This window comes from Salvelinus fontinalis, chromosome 18, assembly GCF_029448725.1.
Source record: "Salvelinus fontinalis isolate EN_2023a chromosome 18, ASM2944872v1, whole genome shotgun sequence".
In the NCBI taxonomy this organism is placed as follows: Eukaryota; Metazoa; Chordata; class Actinopteri; order Salmoniformes; family Salmonidae; genus Salvelinus; species Salvelinus fontinalis.
In genome coordinates this window covers 59824396-59847399 of record NC_074682.1, presented here as the reverse complement: position 1 = coordinate 59847399, position 23004 = coordinate 59824396, and the positions used below count along the sequence as shown (strand labels likewise).

General features: G+C 46.3%; 1 protein-coding gene and 2 long non-coding RNA genes across 4 annotated transcripts; 2 read left to right on the top strand and 1 right to left on the bottom strand.

The window, feature by feature from the left end:
• Positions 1–267: 267 nt before the first annotated feature.
• Positions 268–22223, top strand: pdhb (pyruvate dehydrogenase E1 subunit beta). Its single transcript, XM_055869952.1, has 11 exons — positions 268–378; positions 475–534; positions 1453–1560; positions 2210–2272; positions 2818–2853; positions 4370–4523; positions 6290–6421; positions 8085–8195; positions 10153–10244; positions 17252–17393; positions 21362–22223. The coding sequence occupies exons 1-11, from the start codon at positions 343–345 to the stop codon at positions 21505–21507; spliced, it is 1080 nt and encodes a 359-aa protein (XP_055725927.1). The 5' UTR covers positions 268–342; the 3' UTR covers positions 21508–22223.
• LOC129815817 (uncharacterized) lies at positions 10251–17245 on the top strand. Of its 2 annotated transcripts, none has more exons than XR_008753478.1 (5): positions 10251–12027; positions 12085–12228; positions 12286–12542; positions 12600–13565; positions 13767–17245. It is a non-coding gene; the product is annotated as an uncharacterized LOC129815817 (long non-coding RNA). The 2 variants fall into 2 exon arrangements; XR_008753479.1 differs by having other exon boundaries at positions 12600–15247; positions 15333–17245.
• Positions 11217–15173, bottom strand: LOC129815816 (uncharacterized). Its single transcript, XR_008753477.1, has 13 exons — positions 15116–15173; positions 14827–14941; positions 14626–14711; positions 13776–13861; positions 13063–13263; positions 12581–12637; positions 12408–12465; positions 12094–12151; positions 11922–12008; positions 11749–11835; positions 11634–11691; positions 11461–11546; positions 11217–11288 (listed from the first exon to the last, which is right to left on the bottom strand). It is a non-coding gene; the product is annotated as an uncharacterized LOC129815816 (long non-coding RNA).
• Positions 22224–23004: the final 781 nt, after the last annotated feature.

Below are 23004 nucleotides of genomic sequence, written 5' to 3'. Positions count from 1 at the left end.
AGCGACATCAGAAACTTCAGCATAGTAAATCTAAAGTGGCAGCTAAGCACAAATATCGGAATTAAAGCTCTGCTATGCTACATTTACGAGTAGTAGGCTGTTTTTATTTTTTGTAAAACAAAATACATTTCGTTGGGATGCAAAAGGCTAGTGATGCTTCTTTTTGCTTTTGCCCTTGGATTTTCCCAGTCGCTCTGAGTTCTTCCGCTTCCTTTCCATGAGAATGGTCGTGATTGGTTTTCGACAACGATTGCCCTAGACTGACTCGCAAAGAAACGCTCTGATTGGATCGGATCCTTTTACAGGACAAGTCGCTCCTCCCTCACAGAGGACAGGTCAAAGATGGCGTCGATTAGGTGTTTTCTTCGCTCCGGGAAGGTGTTTATACCTTTTTAATTCAAAGTTCAGACAATTATATTGTTCAAATAAGGATGAGACCTTAACGAGAGCTATTTTCTTTCTTGTCTTGTGTAGAGTGCCGTCTCGGTGGTCCTGCGTAGAGAGTTCAGCAAGACCTCTCCAGCGGCTGTGCAGGTGAGAACTAACTAGCATCTTTGCTAATCTAGCTAATAACCTTCACCGCAGCTGTCAACTGTGTTCACTACTAGCAAGAATGCTGTTAAGAAAAGCAGTCAATAGCTTATACGGTAACGTGTAGATTAAAGAAATCATGACATGTTAACCAGTTTACGGGCTATGATGAACGTTGTGTCCATGTGGAATGTCAAGGCCTGACCTTAGGCAATAGATCCGACCCGTTTACATACAGCTGCGCTATCGTAGATTAAGACACCGCGGAGCTGGCACTATACATTTTTTTGGAAAACGTGTACCTCAATCCAGGTTTGAGAAATGTTATACCCCGGAATTGGCCCATTATCCCAACTGTTACACCGAGAAGATTGAACGACTGATGGTTTTTTAGGTAAATTGCCGTTTTGTCCTCGGCTGTAGTCACAGCAGCCATTTATTAAAGTGTCGAATGTATTTCATCTTGTATGTAATCAAATCTGGCATTTTTGTATGTAGTCTGATTCACCGTTTCGTGTATGTCATTGATGTAGTCACATGTATGTCATTTTTGTATGTAGTCAAATGTATGTCATATCTCCGCTCAAGATACTACTGCCGATCTTCTTCTGTGGAATAACACCTCCAAGATCCCTATAACACCCCCTAACACCATCCCCACTTTATTAAAACAGTTCTGAAATCACATCGAGGTAGACAGAGAGATGGGAGAAACAGTATGACGTTTTGGAGTGGGGATTGAACCCCGGTATCTGGTGAGGAGAGGAGTTTATGTTGGTAGACCCCCGTCTCTGCAATTGTTTTGGTCTTTAAAGCGACAGATTCTGCTTGTAATCAAAAGGGCTATATAAACGGAATCTATTATGATTTTATTATCAAGTCATTTTTGTAATGTCACAACGTGTGTGTCTCTTATTTCAGGTGAATGTCCGAGATGCCCTCAACCAGGCGATGGACGAGGAACTGGAGAGGGATGAGAGAGTCTTCCTTCTGGGTGAGGAGGTGGCCCAGTATGATGGAGCCTACAAGGTATGAGTACATAATGACAAACTACATGCAAATCGAGATGCTGATTTCAAAAGTTGTTTAAAATAAATATACACTAACAAAAAATATAAATGCAACATGTAAAGTGTTGGTCCCATGTTTCATGAGCTGAAATTTAAAAAAATCCCAGAAATGTTCCATAAGCACACAAAAAAAGCTTATCTTTCTCAAATTTTGTGAACAAATGTGTTTACATCCCTGTTAGTGAGCAGTTCTCCTTTGTGCTCCGTGGTGGGGTTATGGTATGGGCAGGCAAAAGATACAGACAATGGGAAAATGTTTTCGTTTTGCATTTTATCGATGGTGATTTGAATGCACAGAAAGACTGAGGTCCAATTGTGTGGCACATTTTTTAAAGGTATCTGTGACCAACAGATGCATGTGTATTCCCAGTCGTGTGAAATCCATAGATTAGGGCCTTATTTATTTATTTAAATTGACTGATTTCCTCACATGAACTGTAACTCAGTAAAATCAATGAAATTGTTATTTGTTGTGATATATTTGTTAACTGTATATGTATTTTGTTTCATGATATTATTGTTACAATATATTTGAAATGTATTTTGTTCAAACTGATCATTTTGACTAGTTGATTGGTGTTTTTCTCCTGACTTTTGTGAATTTGTAGGTGAGCAGGGGACTGTGGAAGAAATACGGAGACAAACGAATCATCGACACGCCAATCACAGAGGTAAAAACAAACACACTGTAAACAAGACAATGCTGTTTTTTTCTTTGTTTGTGTGTTGCGGCCCTAAACGTGATGGGCTCTGGAACGTGTTGCGGCCCTAAATGTGATGGGCTCTGGAACGTGTTGCGGCTCTAGAACGTGTTGCGGCCCTAAACGTGATGGGCTCTAGAACGTGTTGCGGCCCTAAACGTGATGGGCTCGGGAACGTGTTGCGGCCCTAAACGTGATGGGCTCTAGAACGTGTTGCGGCCCTAAGTGTGATGGGCTCTAGAACGTGTTGCGGCCCTAAGTGTGATGGGCTCTAGAACGTGTTGCGGCCCTAAACGTGATGGGCTCTAGAACGTGTTGCGGCCCTAAACGTGATGGGCTCTAGAACGTGTTGCGGCCCTAAACGTGATGGGCTCTAGAACGTGTTGCGGTTCTAAACGTGATGGGCTCTAGAACGTGTTGCGGCCCTAAACGTGATGGGCTCTAGAACGTGTTGCGGCCCTAAACGTAATGGGCTCTAGAACGTGTTGTAACAGATGCATTTTCTCCCCTTACAGATGGGCTTTGCAGGCATTGCCGTTGGTGCGGCATTCGTAAGTCAATTAGTATTGTTATTATAATGGAATCTATGGAAATGTCCTATTCCTATAGAAAGTATCATTGTACAAGCATATCTTCACTAACCCAATTTGAATGTCTGTTCGTGTTAGGAAGATGAGACTTCTCATTAAGGCCATACCAAATGGCACCCTACCCTCTACATAGGGCATCCTACATAGTACACCCTACCCCCTACATAGGGCACCCTGCATCCTATATAGGGCACCCTGCATCCTATATAGGGCACCCTGCATCCTATATAGGGCACCCTGCATCCTACATAGGGCACCCTGCATCCTACATAGGGCACCCTGCATCCTACATAGGGCACCCTGCATCCTACATAGGGCACCCTGCATCCTACATAGGGCACCCTGCATCCTACATAGGGCACCCTGCATCCTACATAGGGCACCCTGCATCCTACATAGGGCACCCTGCCCCCTACATAGGGCATCCTACATAGTGCACCCTACCCCCTACATAGTGCACCCTACCCCCTACATAGTGCACCCTACCCCCTACATAGTGCACCCTACCCCCTACATAGTGCACCCTACCCCCTACATAGGGCACCCTACCTCCTACATAGGGCACCCTACATAGTGCACCCTACATAGTGCACCCTGCCCCTACATAGGGCGCCCTACCCCATACCTAGTGCTCCCTACATAGTGCACCCTGCCCCTACATAGTGCACCCTGCCCCTACATAGTGCACCATGCCCCTACTTAGTGCACCCCGCCCCTACATAGTGCACCCTGCCCCTACATAGTGCACCCTGCCCCTACATAGTGCACCCTGCCCCTACATAGTGCACCCTACCCCCTACATAGTGTACCCTACCCCCTACATAGTGCACCCTACCCCCTACATAGTGCACCCTACCCCCTACATAGTGCACCCTACCCCCTACCTAGTGCACCCTACATAGTGCACCCTGCCCCTACATAGTGCACCCTGCCCCTACATTGTGCACCCTGCCCCTACATAGTGCACCCTGCCCCTACATAGTGCGCCCTGCCCCTACATAGTGCGCCCTACCCCCTACATAGTGCACCCTACCCCCTACATAGTGCACCCTACCCCCTACATAGTGCACCCTACCCCCTACATAGTGCACCCTACCCCCTACATAGTGCACCCTACCCCCTACATAGTGCACCCTACCCCCTACATAGTGCACCCTACCCCCTACCTAGTGCACCCTACCCCCTACCTAGTGCACCCTACATAGTGCACCCTGCCCCTACATTGTGCACCCTGCCCCTACATTGTGCACCCTGCCCCTACATTGTGCACCCTGCCCCTACATAGTGCACCCTGCCCCTATATAGTGCACCCTGCCCCTACATAGTGCGCCCTGCCCCTACATAGTGCGCCCTGCCCCTACATAGTGCACCCTACCCCCTACATAGTGCAATACTTTTGACCAGAGCCTTATGGGCCCTAGGAAAAAGTACACAATATAGTACTAGACTCAACCATCTTTTCCTCCTGTGTTTACAGGCTGGGTTGAGGCCAATCTGTGAGTTCATGACCTGGAACTTTTCCATGCAAGCCATCGACCAGGTGATTAACTCAGCTGCTAAGACCTACTACATGTCAGCCGGAGCCCAGCCTGTCCCCATTGTGTTCCGTGGTCCCAACGGCTCCTCTGCAGGTAAATAAACAAACATCTATGCCAGTTTTCCCCAATCCTGGTCCTTGGGACGTATTGCCCTCGCGCTAACACACCTGTTAGCAAAGGCTTGAAAATGAAATGATTAGTTTAATCAAGTGTCTTCGTGCTAGAGGAAAAACACTAGCGTCTCTTTGGATCGGCATGGGGAAACACTAGCATCTCTTTGGATCAGCATGGGGAAACACTAGCATCTCTTTGGATCGGCATGGGGAAACACTAGCATCTCTCTCTTTGGATCAGCATGGGGAAACACTAGCATCTCTTTGGATCAGCATGGGGAAACACTAGCGTCTCTCTCTTTGGATCAGCATGGGGAAACACTAGCATCTCTTTGGATCGGCATGGGGAAACACTAGCATCTCTCTCTTTGGATCAGCATGGGGAAACACTAGCATCTCTTTGGATCGGCATGGGGAAACACTAGCATCTCTCTCTTTGGATCGGCATGGGGAAACACTAGCATCTCTTTGGATCAGCATGGGGAAACACTAGCATCTCTTTGGATCGGCATGGGGAAACACTAGCATCTCTCTCTTTGGATCGGCATGGGGAAACACTAGCATCTCTTTGGATCAGCATGGGGAAACACTAGCGTCTCTCTCTTTGGATCAGCATGGGGAAACACTAGCGTCTCTTTGGATCGGCATGGGGAAACACTAGCGTCTCTTTGGATCGGCATGGGGAAACACTAGCGTCTCTCTGGATCAGCATGGGGAAACACTAGCATCTCTCTCTTTGGATCGGCATGGGGAAACACTAGCATCTCTCTGGATCGGCATGGGGAAACACTAGCGTCTCTCTCTTTGGATCAGCATGGGGAAACACTAGCGTCTCTCTCTTTGGATCGGCATGGGGAAACACTAGCGTCTCTCTCTTTGGATCGGCATGGGGAAACACTAGCGTCTCTCTGGATCGGCATGGGGAAACACTAGCGTCTCTCTGGATCGGCATGGGGAAACACTAGCATCTCTTTGGATCGGCATGGGGAAACACTAGCGTCTCTCTGGATCGGCATGGGGAAACACTAGCGTCTCTCTGGATCGGCATGGGGAAACACTAGCGTCTCTCTGGATCAGCATGGGGAAACACTAGCGTCTCTCTCTTTGGATCGGCATGGGGAAACACTAGCATCTCTCTGGATCAGCATGGGGAAACACTAGCGTCTCTCTCTTTGGATCGGCATGGGGAAACACTAGCGTCTCTTTGGATCGGCATGGGGAAACACTAGCGTCTCTTTGGATCGGCATGGGGAAACACTAGCGTCTCTCTGGATCAGCATGGGGAAACACTAGCATCTCTCTCTTTGGATCGGCATGGGGAAACACTAGCATCTCTCTCTTTGGATCAGCATGGGGAAACACTAGCGTCTCTCTGGATCGGCATGGGGAAACACTAGCGTCTCTCTCTTTGGATCGGCATGGGGAAACACTAGCATCTCTTTGGATCAGCATGGGGAAACACTAGCGTCTCTCTCTTTGGATCAGCATGGGGAAACACTAGCATCTCTTTGGATCAGCATGGGGAAACACTAGCGTCTCTCTCTTTGGATCAGCATGGGGAAACACTAGCATCTCTCTCTTTGGATCAGCATGGGGAAACACTCTAGCATCTCTTTGGATCAGCATGGGGAAACACTAGCATCTCTTTGGATCGGCATGGGGAAACACTAGCGTCTCTTATTTTCTTTCTGGGATAGTTGAAATGTCGTTGGGTAAAGAATGTTATTTTGGTTCCTCTGTCTGCAGGTGTGGCAGCCCAACACTCCCAGTGTTTCGCTGCCTGGTACGGCCACTGCCCCGGCCTCAAAGTAATCAGTCCCTGGAGCGCTGAGGACGCCAGAGGACTCCTCAAAGCAGCCATCAGGGACAACAACCCTGGTGAGCAATAACCTTTATCACCCAAATGCCACCCTATTCCCTATAAAGTGCACTACTTCTGGGGTACTAGGGTCCATTTTGTCTTTCCATGATTCCTTGCATCTTATCTCCTCGCTACCTCAAAGGTTTTGGAGATGCAGTGAGCTCAAAGTATTGGGACAGTGACACATTTTGTGTTTTGTCTCTGTGCTCCAGCACTGAGTGAAAGTTACAAACGCACATCTCAAACCCACAAGACATGCTAACCTCTCGCCATTACAATAACAGGGGAGGTTAGCATTTTATATCATACCTCCAAGACATGCTAACCTCTCACCATTACAATAACAGGGGAGGTTAGCATTTTATATCATACCTCCAAGACATGCTAACCTCTCACCATTACAATAACAGGGGAGGTTAGCATTTTTTATCATACCTCCAAGGACATGCTAACCTCTCACCATTACAATAACAGGGGAGATTTTATATCATACCCCCAAGACATGCTAACCTCTCACCATTACAATAACAGAGGAGGTTAGCATTTCATATCATACCCCCAAGACATGCTAAACTCTCACCATAACAATAACAGGGGAGGTTAGCATTTTATATCATATCCCCAAGACATGCTAACCTCTCACCAGTACAATAACAGAGGATGTTAGCATTTCATATCATACCCCCAAGACATGATAACCTCTCCCAATGACAGGGGAGGTTAGCATTTTCTGCAAGGTATGATATTTGTCTAACTTTCTCACTCATAATTTATTCATGCTTCATTCAGGGTTATCCGTAACCGTGGTAGCGTCCACAATGTATAAGTGTTTAGAAGAACGTAGAAGCATTCTATTATTTATAATAAAAGTGACTCCAAAATGACACACTACATTATTTACCATTTAATTTCTATTGTGGACATAATCATCCTGAACACAACCAAAACAAACCGCAAATTCATCCATCAAGTTTGTAAAGTCACAATCTTGTTGTAGTCGTTGTCCATGCTTACAAATATGGGACCAAATACTACCTTCTGACTACTTTAATACACATATAAGTGATATTGGCCCAATACTTTTAGTCCCCTTAAATGGGGGTACTATGTACCAAAAGTGCCCTCATGATGAAAATACCTTGAAATAAAGCTGACAGTCTGCACTTTAACCTCATTGTCATTGTATCATTTCAAATCCAAAGTGCTGGAGTATAGAGACAAAACAACAAGACATTTCACTCTCCCAATACTTTTGGAGCTCACTGTAGTACAGTCTAGTTCATCACACATGGTTATACGACATTGGTAGCTAAGAGCTGGACCCACAGTCTATACCTAAATAAACCAATAAAAGGATAGAGGACGTCCCTAGGAGGCCGCATCCCGGGGTCCCTAGGAGGTGGTCCCTAGGAGGACGGGTCCCTAGGAGGCCGCGTCCCGGGGTCCCTATGAGGTGGTCCCTAGGAGGACGCCCCTCGGGGTCCCTAGGAGGAGGCCGCGTCCCGGGGTCCCTAGGAGGCCGGGTCCCTAGGAGGACGCACCCCGGGGTGGTGTTGGTCGAGGATGAGGGATCACTGTAGATCTGCTCATGTCCTGTAGTGTAGACATTTAAGTTCCTGTGCTGTAACCACGGTGACGCGTGCTAATCGATTAACCCTTTATGCATTTTTCCTTCAACAGTGGTGTTCCTGGAGAATGAGCTGATGTATGGTGTGCCCTTTGACCTGTCTGAGGAGGTTATGCATAAAGACTTTGTCTTACCTATTGGAAAGGCCAAGGTGGAAAGACAAGGTAAGTAGCAAGAGCTGGAGAGAAGGAATTTACATATTTTTTTATATAATGTAAATGTTCATTGTAACATCCCCTGTTAAAACATTGAGATAATTGGTAATTTCCTTAAATCTGTTCAGATGTAGCATTGTTAGCAAATTGCATCGTTGATAAAACAAATTAGCATGATGTCTTAATTGAGATCTACATAGGCTGCGTCCCAAATCTGCTCAAAGGTAGTTTACAATAGGGAGCCATCTGAGTTGTTTGCACAGTGTTACAGATAACCTTCAGAAAGTATTCACACTTCCTGACTCTTTCCACATTTTGATGTTATAGCTTTACCTCATCAATCTACACACAATATCCCATAATGACAAAGAAAAAGAAAAATTCAAAATGTTTGCAATTTTTTTTTTTTTTTTTTTAACAAACTGAAATATCACATTTACATAAGTATTCAGACCTTTTACTCAGTACTTTGTTGAAGCACCTTTGGCAGTGATTACAGCCTTGAGTCATCTTGGGTATGATGCTACAAGCTTGGCACACCTGTATTTGGGGAGTTTCTCCCATTCTTCTCTGCAGATCCTCTCAAGCTCTGTCAGGTTGGATTGGGAATGTCGCCACAGATATTTTCAGGTCTCTTAAAAGATGTTTGATCGGGTTCAAGTCCGGGCTCTGGCTGGGCTACTCAAGAACATTCAGAGACTTGTCCCGAAGCCACTCCTGCGTTGTCTTGGCTGTGTGCTTAAGGTCATTGTCCTGTTGGAAGGTGACCCTTCGCCCCAGTCTGAGGTCCTGAGCACTCTGGAGCAGGTTTTCATCAAGAATCTCTCTGTACTTTGCCCTGTTCATCTTTCCCTCGATCCTGACTAGTCTCCCAGTCCCTGATGTTGAAAAACATCCCCACAGCATGATGCTGCCACCACCATGCTTCGCCGGAGGGATGGTGCCAGGTTTCCTCCAGACGTGATGAATGTAATATAGGCCAGAGAGTTCAGTCTTGGTTTCATCAGACCAGAGAATCTTGTTTCTGATGGTCTGAGAGTCCTTTAGGTGCCTTTTGGCAATCTCCAAGTGGGCTGTCATGTGCCTTTTACTGAGGAGTGGCTTCCACCTGGCCACTCTACAATAAAGGCCTGATTGGTGGAGTGCTGCAGAGATGGTTGTCCTTTTGGAAGGTTCTCCCATCTACTCAGGAACTTTAAAGCTCTGTCAGAGTGACCATCGGGTTCTTGGTCACCTCCCTGACCTAGGCCCTTCTCCCCCGGTTGCTCAGTTTGGCCGGGCAGCCAGCTCTAGAAAGAGTCTTGGTGGTTCCAATCTTCCATTTAAGAATGATGGAATCCACTGTGTTCTTGGGGACCTTATATGCTGCAGAAATGTTTTGGTTCCCTTCCCCAGATCTGTGCCTTGACACAATCCTGTCTCGGAGCTCTACGGACAAATCCTTCGACCTCATGTCTGGTTTTTCCTCTGACATTCACTGTCAACTGTGGGACCTTATATAGACAGGTGTGTGTCTTTCCAAATCATGTCCAATCAATTGAATTGACCACAGGTGAACTCCCAAGTTGTAGAAGCATTTCAAGGACGATCAATGGAAACAGGATGCACCTGAGCTCCATTTAGTCTCATAGAAAAAGGGTCTGAATACTTATGTAAATAAGGTATTTCTGTTTTTTTATGTTCGAGTACATTTGCAAAAATTTCTAAACCTGTTTTTGCGTTGTCATTATGGGGTATCATGTGTAGATTGACGAGGATTTTTTTTTTTATTGAATCAGTTTACGAATAAGGCTGTAACGTAACGATGTGGAAAAAGGGAAGGGGTCTGAATACTTTCCCGAATGCGCCGTATGTTGAAATCAGTTTGTAACAACAACAACAACATGTGGAATAAGTCAAAGGGCTATGGCTACTTTCTGAAGGCACTGCAAAACGTTTGTACCCAACCATTGTGTGTTTTCGTCAGGAACCCACATCACTCTCGTGTCACATTCCCGGTGTGTGGGTTTCTGCCTGGACGCAGCCGCCGTCCTGGCTAAAGAGGGGGTTGAATGTGAGGTGAGTGTCGTCCTTTTAAGTATGTGATCAAAAACAACTGATTTGTGTTGGTTTATGTATAAACTAAATGCTCTTGCAATGTCACTACTTTATATCTATTGTTGAATACATCTCCACTTACAAATAAGGATGGAGGTTGGAGTCAGTGAGTGTTTTAAATTCAAAGTTTGAAATTGTACATGTGGCCTAGTGTAGTGTGGCCCAGGGTAGTCTAGGGTAGCCTAGGGTAGTCTAGTGTAGCCTAGTGTAGCCTAGGGTAGTGTAGTCTAGTCTAGTGTAGTCTAGCGGTCTAAGACCCTGCTTCTGGAGCACATGAACATTGTAACGCTACCAGCATGAGTTCAATCCGTCTCACTGCTCTTTCAGCACTCTCTTACACATCACCTCTATCTAATAGATTTACAAAATACCCCCCCCAAGGACAGCATTACTAAAGTACTGTCCCTGTCTCCTGCTAGGTGGTTAACCTGTTCCTGTCCCCTGCTAGGTGGTTAACCTGTTCCTGTCCCCTGCTAGGTGGTTAACCTGTTCCTGTCTCCTGCTAGGTGGTTAACCTGCTCTGTCTCCTGCTAGGTGGTTAACCTGCTCTGTCTCCTGCTAGGTGGTTAACCTGTTCCTGTCTCCTGCTAGGTGGTTAACCTGTTCCTGTCTCCTGCTAGGTGGTTAACCTGTTCCTGTCCCCTGCTAGGTGGTTAACCTGTTCCTGTCTCCTGCTAGGTGGTTAACCTGTTCCTGTCCCCTGCTAGGTGGTTAACCTGTTCCTGTCTCCTGCTAGGTGGTTAACCTGCTCTGTCTCCTGCTAGGTGGTTAACCTGTTCCTGTCTCCTGCTAGGTGGTTAACCTGTTCCTGTCTCCTGCTAGGTGGTTAACCTGTTCCTGTCCCCTGCTAGGTGGTTAACCTGTTCCTGTCTCCTGCTAGGTGGTTAACCTGTTCCTGTCCCCTGCTAGGTGGTTAACCTGTTCCTGTCCCCTGCTAGGTGGTTAACCTGTTCCTGTCTCCTGCTAGGTGGTTAACCTGTTCCTGTCCCCTGCTAGGTGGTTAACCTGTTCCTGTCTCCTGCTAGGTGGTTAACCTGCTCTGTCTCCTGCTAGGTGGTTAACCTGCTCTGTCTCCTGCTAGGTGGTTAACCTGTTCCTGTCTCCTGCTAGGTGGTTAACCTGTTCCTGTCTCCTGCTAGGTGGTTAACCTGTTCCTGTCTCCTGCTAGGTGGTTAACCTGTTCTGTCTCCTGCTAGGTGGTTAACCTGTTCCTGTCTCCTGCTAGGTGGTTAACCTGTTCCTGTCCCCTGCTAGGTGGTTAACCTGTTCCTGTCTCCTGCTAGGTGGTTAACCTGTTCCTGTCTCCTGCTAGGTGGTTAACCTGTTCCTGTCTCCTGCTAGGTGGTTAACCTGTTCCTGTCCCCTGCTAGGTGGTTAACCTGTTCCTGTCTCCTGCTAGGTGGTTAACCTGTTCCTGTCTCCTGCTAGGTGGTTAACCTGTTCTGTCTCCTGCTAGGTGGTTAACCTGTTCCTGTCCCCTGCTAGGTGGTTAACCTGTTCCTGTCTCCTGCTAGGTGGTTAACCTGTTCCTGTCCCCTGCTAGGTGGTTAACCTGTTCCTGTCTCCTGCTAGGTGGTTAACCTGCTCTGTCCCCTGCTAGGTGGTTAACCTGCTCCTGTCCCCTGCTAGGTGGTTAACCTGTTCCTGTCCCCTGCTAGGTGGTTAACCTGTTCCTGTCTCCTGCTAGGTGGTTAACCTGTTCCTGTCTCCTGCTAGGTGGTTAACCTGTTCTGTCTCCTGCTAGGTGGTTAATCTGTTCCTGTCTCCTGCTAGGTGGTTAACCTGTTCTGTCTCCTGCTAGGTGGTTAACCTGTTCCTGTCCCCTGCTAGGTGGTTAACCTGTTCCTGTCTCCTGCTAGGTGGTTAACCTGTTCCTGTCTCCTGCTAGGTGGTTAACCTGTTCCTGTCTCCTGCTAGGTGGTTAACCTGTTCTGTCTCCTGCTAGGTGGTTAATCTGTTCCTGTCTCCTGCTAGGTGGTTAACCTGTTCTGTCTCCTGCTAGGTGGTTAACCTGTTCCTGTCTCCTGCTAGGTGGTTAACCTGTTCTGTCCCCTGCTAGGTGGTTAACCTGCTCTGTCTCCTGCTAGGTGGTTAACCTGTTCTGTCTCCTGCTAGGTGGTTAACCTGTTCCTGTCCCCTGCTAGGTGGTTAACCTGTTCCTGTCTCCTGCTAGGTGGTTAACCTGTTCCTGTCTCCTGCTAGGTGGTTAACCTGTTCCTGTCTCCTGCTAGGTGGTTAACCTGTTCTGTCTCCTGCTAGGTGGTTAATCTGTTCCTGTCTCCTGCTAGGTGGTTAACCTGTTCTGTCTCCTGCTAGGTGGTTAACCTGTTCCTGTCTCCTGCTAGGTGGTTAACCTGTTCTGTCCCCTGCTAGGTGGTTAACCTGCTCTGTCTCCTGCTAGGTGGTTAACCTGTTCCTGTCCCCTGCTAGGTGGTTAACCTGTTCTGTCTCCTGCTAGGTGGTTAACCTGTTCCTGTCCCCTGCTAGGTGGTTAACATGTTCCTGTCTCCTGCTAGGTAGTTAACCTGCTCTGTCTCCTGCTAGGTGGTTAACCTGTTCTGTCTCCCGCTAGGTGGTTAACCTGCTCTGTCCCCTGCTAGGTGGTTAACCTGCTCTGTCCCCTGCTAGGTGGTTAACCTGTTCCTGTCCCCTGCTAGGTGGTTAACCTGCTCTGTCCCCTGCTAGGTGGTTAACCTGCTCTGTCCCCTGCTAGGTGGTTAACCTGTTCCTGTCCCCTGCTAGGTGGTTAACCTGCTCTGTCTCCTGCTAGGTGGTTAACCTGTTCTGTCTCCTGCTAGGTGGTTAACCTGTTCCTGTCTCCTGCTAGGTGGTTAACCTGTTCCTGTCTCCTGCTAGGTGGTTAACCTGTTCCTGTCTCCTGCTAGGTGGTTAACCTGTTCCTGTCTCCTGCTAGGTGGTTAACCTGTTCCTGTCTCCTGCTAGGTGGTTAACCTGTTCTGTCTCCTGCTAGGTGGTTAACCTGTTCCTGTCTCCTGCTAGGTGGTTAACCTGTTCCTGTCCCCTGCTAGGTGGTTAACCTGTTCTGTCCCCTGCTAGGTGGTTAACCTGTTCCTGTCTCCTGCTAGGTGGTTAACCTGTTCCTGTCCCCTGCTAGGTGGTTAACCTGTTCCTGTCCCCTGCTAGGTGGTTAACCTGTTCCTGTCTCCTGCTAGGTGGTTAATCTGCTCTGTCCCCTGCTAGGTGGTTAACCTGTTCCTGTCCCCTGCTAGGTGGTTAACCTGTTCCTGTCTCCTGCTAGGTGGTTAACCTGTCCCCTGCTAGGTGGTTAACATGTTCCTGTCCCCTGCTAGGTGGTTAACCTGTTCCTGTCTCCTGCTAGGTGGTTAATCTGCTCTGTCCCCTGCTAGGTGGTTAACCTGTTCCTGTCTCCTGCTAGGTGGTTAACCTGCTCTGTCTCCTGCTAGGTGGTTAACATGTTCCTGTCTCCTGCTAGGTGGTTAACCTGTTCCTGTCTCCTGCTAGGTGGTTAACCTGTTCTGTCTCCTGCTAGGTGGTTAACCTGTTCCTGTCCCCTGCTAGGTGGTTAACCTGTTCCTGTCTCCTGCTAGGTGGTTAACCTGTCTCCTGCTAGGTGGTTAACCTGTTCCTGTCCCCTGCTAGGTGGTTAACATGTTCCTGTCTCCTGCTAGGTAGTTAACCTGTTCCTGTCTCCTGCTAGGTGGTTAACCTGTTCTGTCCCCCTGCTAGGTGGTTAACCTGTTCCTGTCTCCTGCTAGGTGGTTAACCTGTCTCCTGCTAGGTGGTTAACCTGTTCCTGTCCCCTGCTAGGTGGTTAACATGTTCCTGTCTCCTGCTAGGTAGTTAACCTGTTCCTGTCTCCTGCTAGGTGGTTAACCTGTTCTGTCCCCCTGCTAGGTGGTTAACATGTTCCTGTCTCCTGCTAGGTAGTTAACCTGTTCCTGTCTCCTGCTAGGTGGTTAACCTGTTCTGTCCCCTGCTAGGTGGTTAACATGTTCCTGTCTCCTGCTAGGTGGTTAACCTGTTCCTGTCTCCTGCTAGGTGGTTAACCTGTTCTGTCCCCTGCTAGGTGGTTAACCTGCTCTGTCTCCTGCTAGGTGGTTAACATGTTCCTGTCTCCTGCTAGGTGGTTAACATGTTCCTGTCTCCTGCTAGGTGGTTAACCTGCTCTGTCTCCTGCTAGGTGGTTAACCTGCTCTGTCTCCTGCTAGGTGGTTAACATGTTCCTGTCTCCTGCTAGGTGGTTAACCTGTTCCTGTCTCCTGCTAGGTGGTTAACCTGCTCTGTCTCCTGCTAGGTGGTTAACCTGCTCTGTCTCCTGCTAGGTGGTTAACATGTTCCTGTCTCCTGCTAGGTGGTTAACCTGTTCCTGTCTCCTGCTAGGTGGTTAACCTGTTCCTGTCTCCTGCTAGGTGGTTAACCTGTTCTGTCTCCTGCTAGGTGGTTAACCTGTTCCTGTCTCCTGTTAGGTGGTTAACCTGTTCCTGTCTCCTGTTAGGTGGTTAACCTGTTCCTGTCCCCTGCTAGGTGGTTAACCTGCTCTGTCCCCTGCTAGGTGGTTAACCTGTTCTGTCTCCTGCTAGGTGGTTAACCTGTTCCTGTCTCCTGCTAGGTGGTTAACCTGTTCCTGTCTCCTGCTAGGTGGTTAACCTGTTCCTGTCCCCTGCTAGGTGGTTAACCTGTTCCTGTCTCCTGCTAGGTGGTTAACCTGTTCTGTCCCCCCTGCTAGGTGGTTAACCTGCTCTGTCCCCTGCTAGGTGGTTAACCTGCTCTGTCTCCTGCTAGGTGGTTAACCTGTTCCTGTCCCCTGCTAGGTGGTTAACCTGTTCTGTCCCCCCTGCTAGGTGGTTAACCTGTTCTGTCTCCTGCTAGGTGGTTAACCTGTTCCTGTCCCCTGCTAGGTGGTTAACCTGTTCTGTCTCCTGCTAGGTGGTTAACCTGTTCTGTCCCCTGCTAGGTGGTTAACCTGTTCTGTCTCCTGCTAGGTGGTAAACTGTTCCTGTCCCCTGCTAGGTGGTTAACCTGCTCTGTCCCCTGCTAGGTGGTTAACCTGTTCCTGTCTCCTGCTAGGTGGTTAACCTGTTCTGTCTCCTGCTAGGTGGTTAACCTGTTCCTGTCTCCTGCTAGGTGGTTAACCTGTTCCTGTCTCCTGCTAGGTGGTTAACCTGCTCTGTCCCCTGCTAGGTGGTTAACCTGCTCCTGTCCCCTGCTAGGTGGTTAACCTGCTCTGTCCCCTGCTAGGTGGTTAACCTGTTCCTGTCCCCTGCTAGGTGGTTAACCTGTTCTGTCTCCTGCTAGGTGGTTAACCTGCTCTGTCCCCTGCTAGGTGGTTAATCTGCTCTGTCTCCTGCTAGGTGGTTAATCTGTTCCTGTCTCCTGCTAGGTGGTTAACCTGTTCCTGTCTCCTGCTAGGTGGTTAACCTGTTCCTGTCTCCTGCTAGGTGGTTAACCTGTTCTGTCCCCCCTGCTAGGTGGTTAATCTGCTCTGTCTCCTGCTAGGTGGTTAATCTGTTCCTGTCTCCTGCTAGGTGGTTAACCTGTTCCTGTCTCCTGCTAGGTGGTTAACCTGTTCCTGTCTCCTGCTAGGTGGTTAACCTGTTCCTGTCTCCTGCTAGGTGGTTAACCTGTTCTGTCTCCTGCTAGGTGGTTAACCTGTTCCTGTCTCCTGTTAGGTGGTTAACCTGTTCCTGTCTCCTGTTAGGTGGTTAACCTGTTCCTGTCCCCTGCTAGGTGGTTAACCTGCTCTGTCCCCTGCTAGGTGGTTAACCTGTTCTGTCTCCTGCTAGGTGGTTAACCTGTTCCTGTCTCCTGCTAGGTGGTTAACCTGTTCCTGTCTCCTGCTAGGTGGTTAACCTGTTCCTGTCCCCTGCTAGGTGGTTAACCTGTTCCTGTCTCCTGCTAGGTGGTTAACCTGTTCTGTCCCCCCTGCTAGGTGGTTAACCTGCTCTGTCCCCTGCTAGGTGGTTAACCTGCTCTGTCTCCTGCTAGGTGGTTAACCTGTTCCTGTCCCCTGCTAGGTGGTTAACCTGTTCTGTCCCCCCTGCTAGGTGGTTAACCTGTTCTGTCTCCTGCTAGGTGGTTAACCTGTTCCTGTCCCCTGCTAGGTGGTTAACCTGTTCTGTCTCCTGCTAGGTGGTTAACCTGTTCTGTCCCCTGCTAGGTGGTTAACCTGTTCTGTCTCCTGCTAGGTGGTAAACTGTTCCTGTCCCCTGCTAGGTGGTTAACCTGCTCTGTCCCCTGCTAGGTGGTTAACCTGTTCCTGTCTCCTGCTAGGTGGTTAACCTGTTCTGTCTCCTGCTAGGTGGTTAACCTGTTCCTGTCTCCTGCTAGGTGGTTAACCTGTTCCTGTCTCCTGCTAGGTGGTTAACCTGCTCTGTCCCCTGCTAGGTGGTTAACCTGCTCCTGTCCCCTGCTAGGTGGTTAACCTGCTCTGTCCCCTGCTAGGTGGTTAACCTGTTCCTGTCCCCTGCTAGGTGGTTAACCTGTTCTGTCTCCTGCTAGGTGGTTAACCTGCTCTGTCCCCTGCTAGGTGGTTAATCTGCTCTGTCTCCTGCTAGGTGGTTAATCTGTTCCTGTCTCCTGCTAGGTGGTTAACCTGCTCTGTCTCCTGCTAGGTGGTTAACCTGTTCCTGTCCCCTGCTAGGTGGTTAACCTGTTCCTGTCTCCTGCTAGGTGGTTAACCTGTTCCTGTCTCCTGCTAGGTGGTTAACCTGTTCTGTCCCCCCTGCTAGGTGGTTAATCTGCTCTGTCTCCTGCTAGGTGGTTAATCTGTTCCTGTCTCCTGCTAGGTGGTTAACCTGTTCCTGTCTCCTGCTAGGTGGTTAACCTGTTCCTGTCTCCTGCTAGGTGGTTAACCTGTTCCTGTCTCCTGCTAGGTGGTTAACCTGTTCCTGTCTCCTGCTAGGTGGTTAACCTGTTCTGTCTCCTGCTAGGTGGTTAACCTGTTCCTGTCCCCTGCTAGGTGGTTAACCTGTTCTGTCTCCTGCTAGGTGGTTAACCTGCGCACCATAAGACCTCTGGATGTGGACACCATTGAGGCCAGCGTGATCAAGACTGGCCATCTGGTCACGGTGGAAGGGGGCTGGCCCCAGTACGGAGTAGGCGCTGAGATCTGTGCCAGGATCATGGAGGGTACGTGCTGTTGATTTTTATATACGTACAGACTGGTTTCCCGGACGCAGATTAAGCCTCATCATGGACTGAAGTATTTCCATTGAACTTGGTTTTTAGTCCATGACTTTGTCATTGTTGTGTGACTAGCCCTGCAGCCATAACACCATGCATCCCCATGCTGGCTTTTCTCTGAAGGCTAAGCTAGGTTGGGCCTGGGTAAACATGGGTGAACTAGATGGAATGCTGCCTGGGAAGATCAGGTTACTTGTTGGAGTGGTAGTACAGGCGTGGGAGTACATGCACTCAACAAAGATATATAAAGTGTTGGTCCCGTGTTTCATGAGCTGAAATAAAATATCCCAGACATTTTCCATACGTACAAAAAGCTTATTTCTCTAAAATGTTGTGCACACATTTGTTTACATCCCTGTTAGTGAACATTTCTTCTTTGCCAAGATAATCCACCCACCTGACAGTTGTGGCATATCAAGGAGCTGATTTAACAGTATGATCATTACACAGGTGCACCTTGTGCTGGGGGACAATAAAAGGCCACTCTAAAATGTGCAGTTTTGTCACTCAACACAATTCCACACATCTCAAGATTTGAGGGAGCCTGCAATTGGCATACTGACTGCAGGAATCTCCACCAGATAATTAAATGTTCATTTCTCTACCATAATCCTCCTCCGTTGTTTTAGAGAATTTGGCAGTACGTCCAGCCGTCCTCTCAACCACAGACCACGTGTATGGTGGTTGTGTAGGCGAGTAGTTTGCTGATGTCATTGTTGTGAACAGAGTGTTCCACGATGGGGTTAAGGTATGGGCCGGCATAAGCTACGGACAATGAACACAATTGCATTTTATCGATTGCTATTTGAATGCACAAAAATACTGGGACGAGATCCTGAGGCCCATTAAAAATATATAAAGTTATCTGTGACCAATCAGATGCATATCTGTATCATGTGAAATATGTATATTAGGGCCTGAAAGGGCCACATGCTGCGTTTATATTTTTGTTCAGTGTAGTAGGAATACAGGTGTATGTATGTATGTATGTTTATATGTATGTGTATATATATATGTATATGTGTATATATATATGTATATATGTATGTATATATGTATATATATATGTATATGTATATGTGTATATACACTGCTCAAAAAAATAAAGGGAACACTTAAACAACACAATGTAACTCCAAGTCAATCACACTTCTGTGAAATCAAACTGTCCACTTAGGAAGCAACACTGATTGACAATAAATTTCACATGCTGTTGTGCAAATGGAATAGACAAAAGGTGGAAATTATAGGCAATTAGTAAGACACCCCCAAAACAGGAGTGATTCTGCAGGTGGTGATCACAGACCACTTCTCAGTTCCTATGCTTCCTGGCTGATGTTTTGGTCATTTTTGAATGCTGGCGGTGCTCTCACTCTAGTGGTAGCATGAGACGGAGTCTACAACCCACACAAGTGGCTCAGGTAGTGCAGTTCATCCAGGATGGCACATCAATGCGAACTGTGGCAAAAAGGTTTGCTGTGTCTGTCAGCGTAGTGTCCAGAGCATGGAGGCGCTACCAGGAGACAGGCCAGTACATCAGGAGACGTGGAGGAGGTCGTAGGAGGGCAACAACCCAGCAGCAGGACCGCTACCTCCGCCTTTGTGCAAGGAGGTGCACTGCCAGCGCCCTGCAAAATGACCTCCAGCAGGCCACAAATGTGCATGTGTCTGCTCAAACGGTCAGAAACAGACTCCATGAGGGTGGTATGAGGGCCCGACGTCCACAGGTGGGGGTTGTGCTTACAGCCCAACACCGTGCAGGACGTTTGGCATTTGCCAGAGAACACCAAGATTGGCAAATTCGCCACTGGCGCCCTGTGCTCTTCACAGATGAAAGCAGGTTCACACTGAGCACATGAGCACATGTGACAGACGTGACAGAGTCTGGAGACGCCATGGAGAACGTTCTGCTGCCTGCAACATCCTCCAGCATGACCGGTTTGGCGATGGGTCAGTCATGGTGTGGGGTGGCATTTCTTTGTGGGGCCGCACAGCCCTCCATGTGCTCGCCAGAGGTAGCCTGACTGCCATTAGGTACCGAGATGAGATCCTCAGACCCCTTGTGAGACCATATGCTGACACATGCACATTTGTGGCCTGCTGGAGGTCATTTTGCAGGGATCTGGCAGTGCACCTCCTTGCACAAAGGCGGAGGTAGCGGTCCTGCTGCTGGGTTGTTGCCCTCCTACGGCCTCCTCCACGTCTCCTGATGTACTGGCCTGTCTCCTGGTAGCGCCTGCATGCTCTGGACACTACGCTGACAGACACAGCAAACCTTTTTGCCACAGTTCGCATTGATGTGCCATCCTGGATGAACTGCACTACCTGAGCCACTTGTGTGGGTTGTAGACTCCGTCTCATGCTACCACTAGAGTGAGAGCACCGCCAGCATTCAAAAGTGACCAAAACATCAGCCAGGAAGCATAGGAACTGAGAAGTGGTCTGTGGTCACCACCTGCAGAATCACTCCTGTTTTGGGGGGTGTCTTGCTAATTGCCTATAATTTCCACCTTTTGTCTATTCCATTTGCACAACAGCATGTGAAATTTATTGTCAATCAGTGTTGCTTCCTAAGTGGACAGTTTGGTTTCACAGAAGTGTGATTGACTTGGAGTTACATTGTGTTGTTTAAGTGTTCCCTTTATTTTTTTGAGCAGTGTATATATGTATATATATATATGTATATGTATATATGTATATGTATATATGTATATGTATATATGTATATGTATATATGTGTATATATATATATGTATATATATGTGTATGTATATATATGTGTATGTGTATATATGTGTATATATGTATATATATGTATATATGTGTATATATGTATATATGTATATATATGTATATATGTATATATATGTATATATGTATGTATATATGTATATATATGTGTGTATATATGTATATATATGTGTGTATATATGTATATATATGTGTGTATATATATGTATATGTATATATATATATAATATATATAATATATATAATATATGTATATATATGTATATATGTGTATATATGTGTATATATGTGTATATGTGTATATATATAATATATATATATAATATATGTATATATATATACATATATATATATACATATACATATATATATACATATACATATATATATACATATATATATATACATATATATATATACATATATATATATATATATATATATATATATATATATATATATATATATATATATATATATATATATATATATATATATATATATATATATATATATATATATATATATATATATATATATATATATATATATATATATATATATATATATATATATATATATATATATACATATATATATATATATATATATATATATATATATATATATATATATATATATATATACATAATATATACATACACACACACACACACACACACACACACACACTGCATTGGGAAGGTATTCAGGACCCTTTTCCACATTTTGTTACAACCTTATTCTAAAATTGATTAAATTGCTTTTTTCCCCTCATCAATCTACACACAATACCCCATAATGACATCACAGTACCCCATAATGACAAAGTAAATACAGGTTTTTAGAAGTTGCAAATGTATTAAAAATCAAGAACCGATACCTTATTAAATAAGGTATTTCAGGTTTGTTTTTTGATTTTGGCTAACCCTGTTTTTGCTTTGTCATTATGGGGTATTGTGTGTAGATTGAGGGATTTTTTACATTTTATTTTTTTACATTTTACAATAAGGCTGTAATGTAACAAAATGTGAAACAAGTCAAGGGGTATGAATACTTTCCGAATGCGACCACGGGGAAAGTGTTTTGTGTGAGTTAACCATTTTAAAAAGCATGAAACATTCTCAGGGTTTTTGTTTAATAATGATCTGTCCTGTTTCCAGGCCCAGCTTTCAACTACCTGGATGCCCCTGCAGTCCGCGTGACCGGTGTAGACATCCCCATGCCCTACGCTAAGATCCTGGAGGACCACAGTGTACCTCAGATCAAAGACATCATCTTCTCAGTCAAGAAGGTCTTGAATATGTAAACATACCGATATGTAAACATACCCCTCACACCATCTGTCTCCCTCCCTCGGTCTGTCTCTCTCTCCCGCCTTGTCTGTCTCCCTCTGTCTGTCCCGCCATGTCTGTCTGTCCCGCCATGTCTGTCTGTCTGTCCCGCCATGTCTGTCTGTCTGTCCCGCCATGTCTGTCTCGCCATGTCTGTCTGTCTGTCTCGCCATGTCTGTCTGTCTGTCTCGCCGTGTCGGTCTCTGTCTGTCCCGCCGTGTCGGTCTCTCTGTCCCGCCGTGTCGGTCTGTCTCTCCCGCCACTCCTTTCCTTGCAAACCAACCTTATTAAACTTTTAAGTACTTATAAGTACTTATTTACATATACAATAGTAATTACTTGTATAGTATTTACTTTAGTAAATACTTATTTCCTCCCCTCAACTAAACCGTAAATATACGCACATCACATGACGACATGAAAATAGTACTTATTCAGATACAGTTATACCTACAAGTACTTGCACTTCTGTTTCCTGATTGGTTGGTGGACGGACAAGACGGTGATGTCAGACTAAACTCTTCAACTTTGTACAGATCTGTCAATGATCCCATGATGGAAAGACTAAGTCAAATAAATGTATAGTTGATTTAATGGAGTGTATTTATTATGGCCGATCATTATTGTAACTCCCGTGTTATTTTTGTTGCTGTAAAATGGCTTTGTTACAGAAATAAAACTCTCCATTTTATCAGTCTTGAAATAATGTTTTTTAATTTTTTTATTCTCACGCTTGGTGATGACGTTGAACAACTCGGGACAAGTTACGACATTACAACGCTTGGCTGCTTTGTGACGCAGGTAGCGGAGCCCGAACAAACATTTACGTCATTTACATTTACGTCATTTAGCAGACACTCTTTACACTCTCACAAACCATCTTCGGCAGAGCGTCCTCTTCTTTGATCTTGCCGTTGTTGGTGACGTGTTTTCAATTTTCCGAGTGGCCAACTCCCTGCAGCAGCGACCTACATACCGTAACACCAGACCATGTGTGATTTAACCAAACGTTTTTGGTATCCGTTATACTGGTAGTTCCAGGTTTAGCAGTCGGTTTGGCGATACTGTCTCATAAAATGTTCTTGTCCAGTTACAAAGGATCGGTTTTTGAATTTAGAAAATGCTCCCCTTTTTTTATAATAAAAAATAAAAATAAATTGCTCAACGAAGTGATCCAACAATGTGTACGCCGCCATCTTGTCTGTTTCTCTCGTTGTTGGAGAAAGGTGTCTGTCATAACATGCAGCACTTTGTGATGGACCCACCTGTCTCGATGAGAGAAGACTCGATGGGGGCGTACACATTGTTGGATTACTTCATGGAGCAAAATAATTAATTTCCTCAAATTTAAAACGGACCCTCTGCAAAAAAACATGACTCAAGTATAAGTCACACAGTAAAATACTACTTGAGTAAATGTCTAAAAGTAGCTGATTTTACAGTAAGTAGAGTGGTGGAAAAAGTACTCCATT

Coding starts and splice junctions, on each gene's coding strand:
- pdhb (XM_055869952.1), top strand. CDS start 343: ATGGCGTCGATTAGGTGTTTTCTTCGCTCCGGGAAG. Junction 535..1,452: donor CCTCTCCAGCGGCTGTGCAG/GTGAGAACTAAC, acceptor CTCTTATTTCAG/GTGAATGTCCGAGATGCCCT. Junction 6,422..8,084: donor CATCAGGGACAACAACCCTG/GTGAGCAATAAC, acceptor TTCCTTCAACAG/TGGTGTTCCTGGAGAATGAG.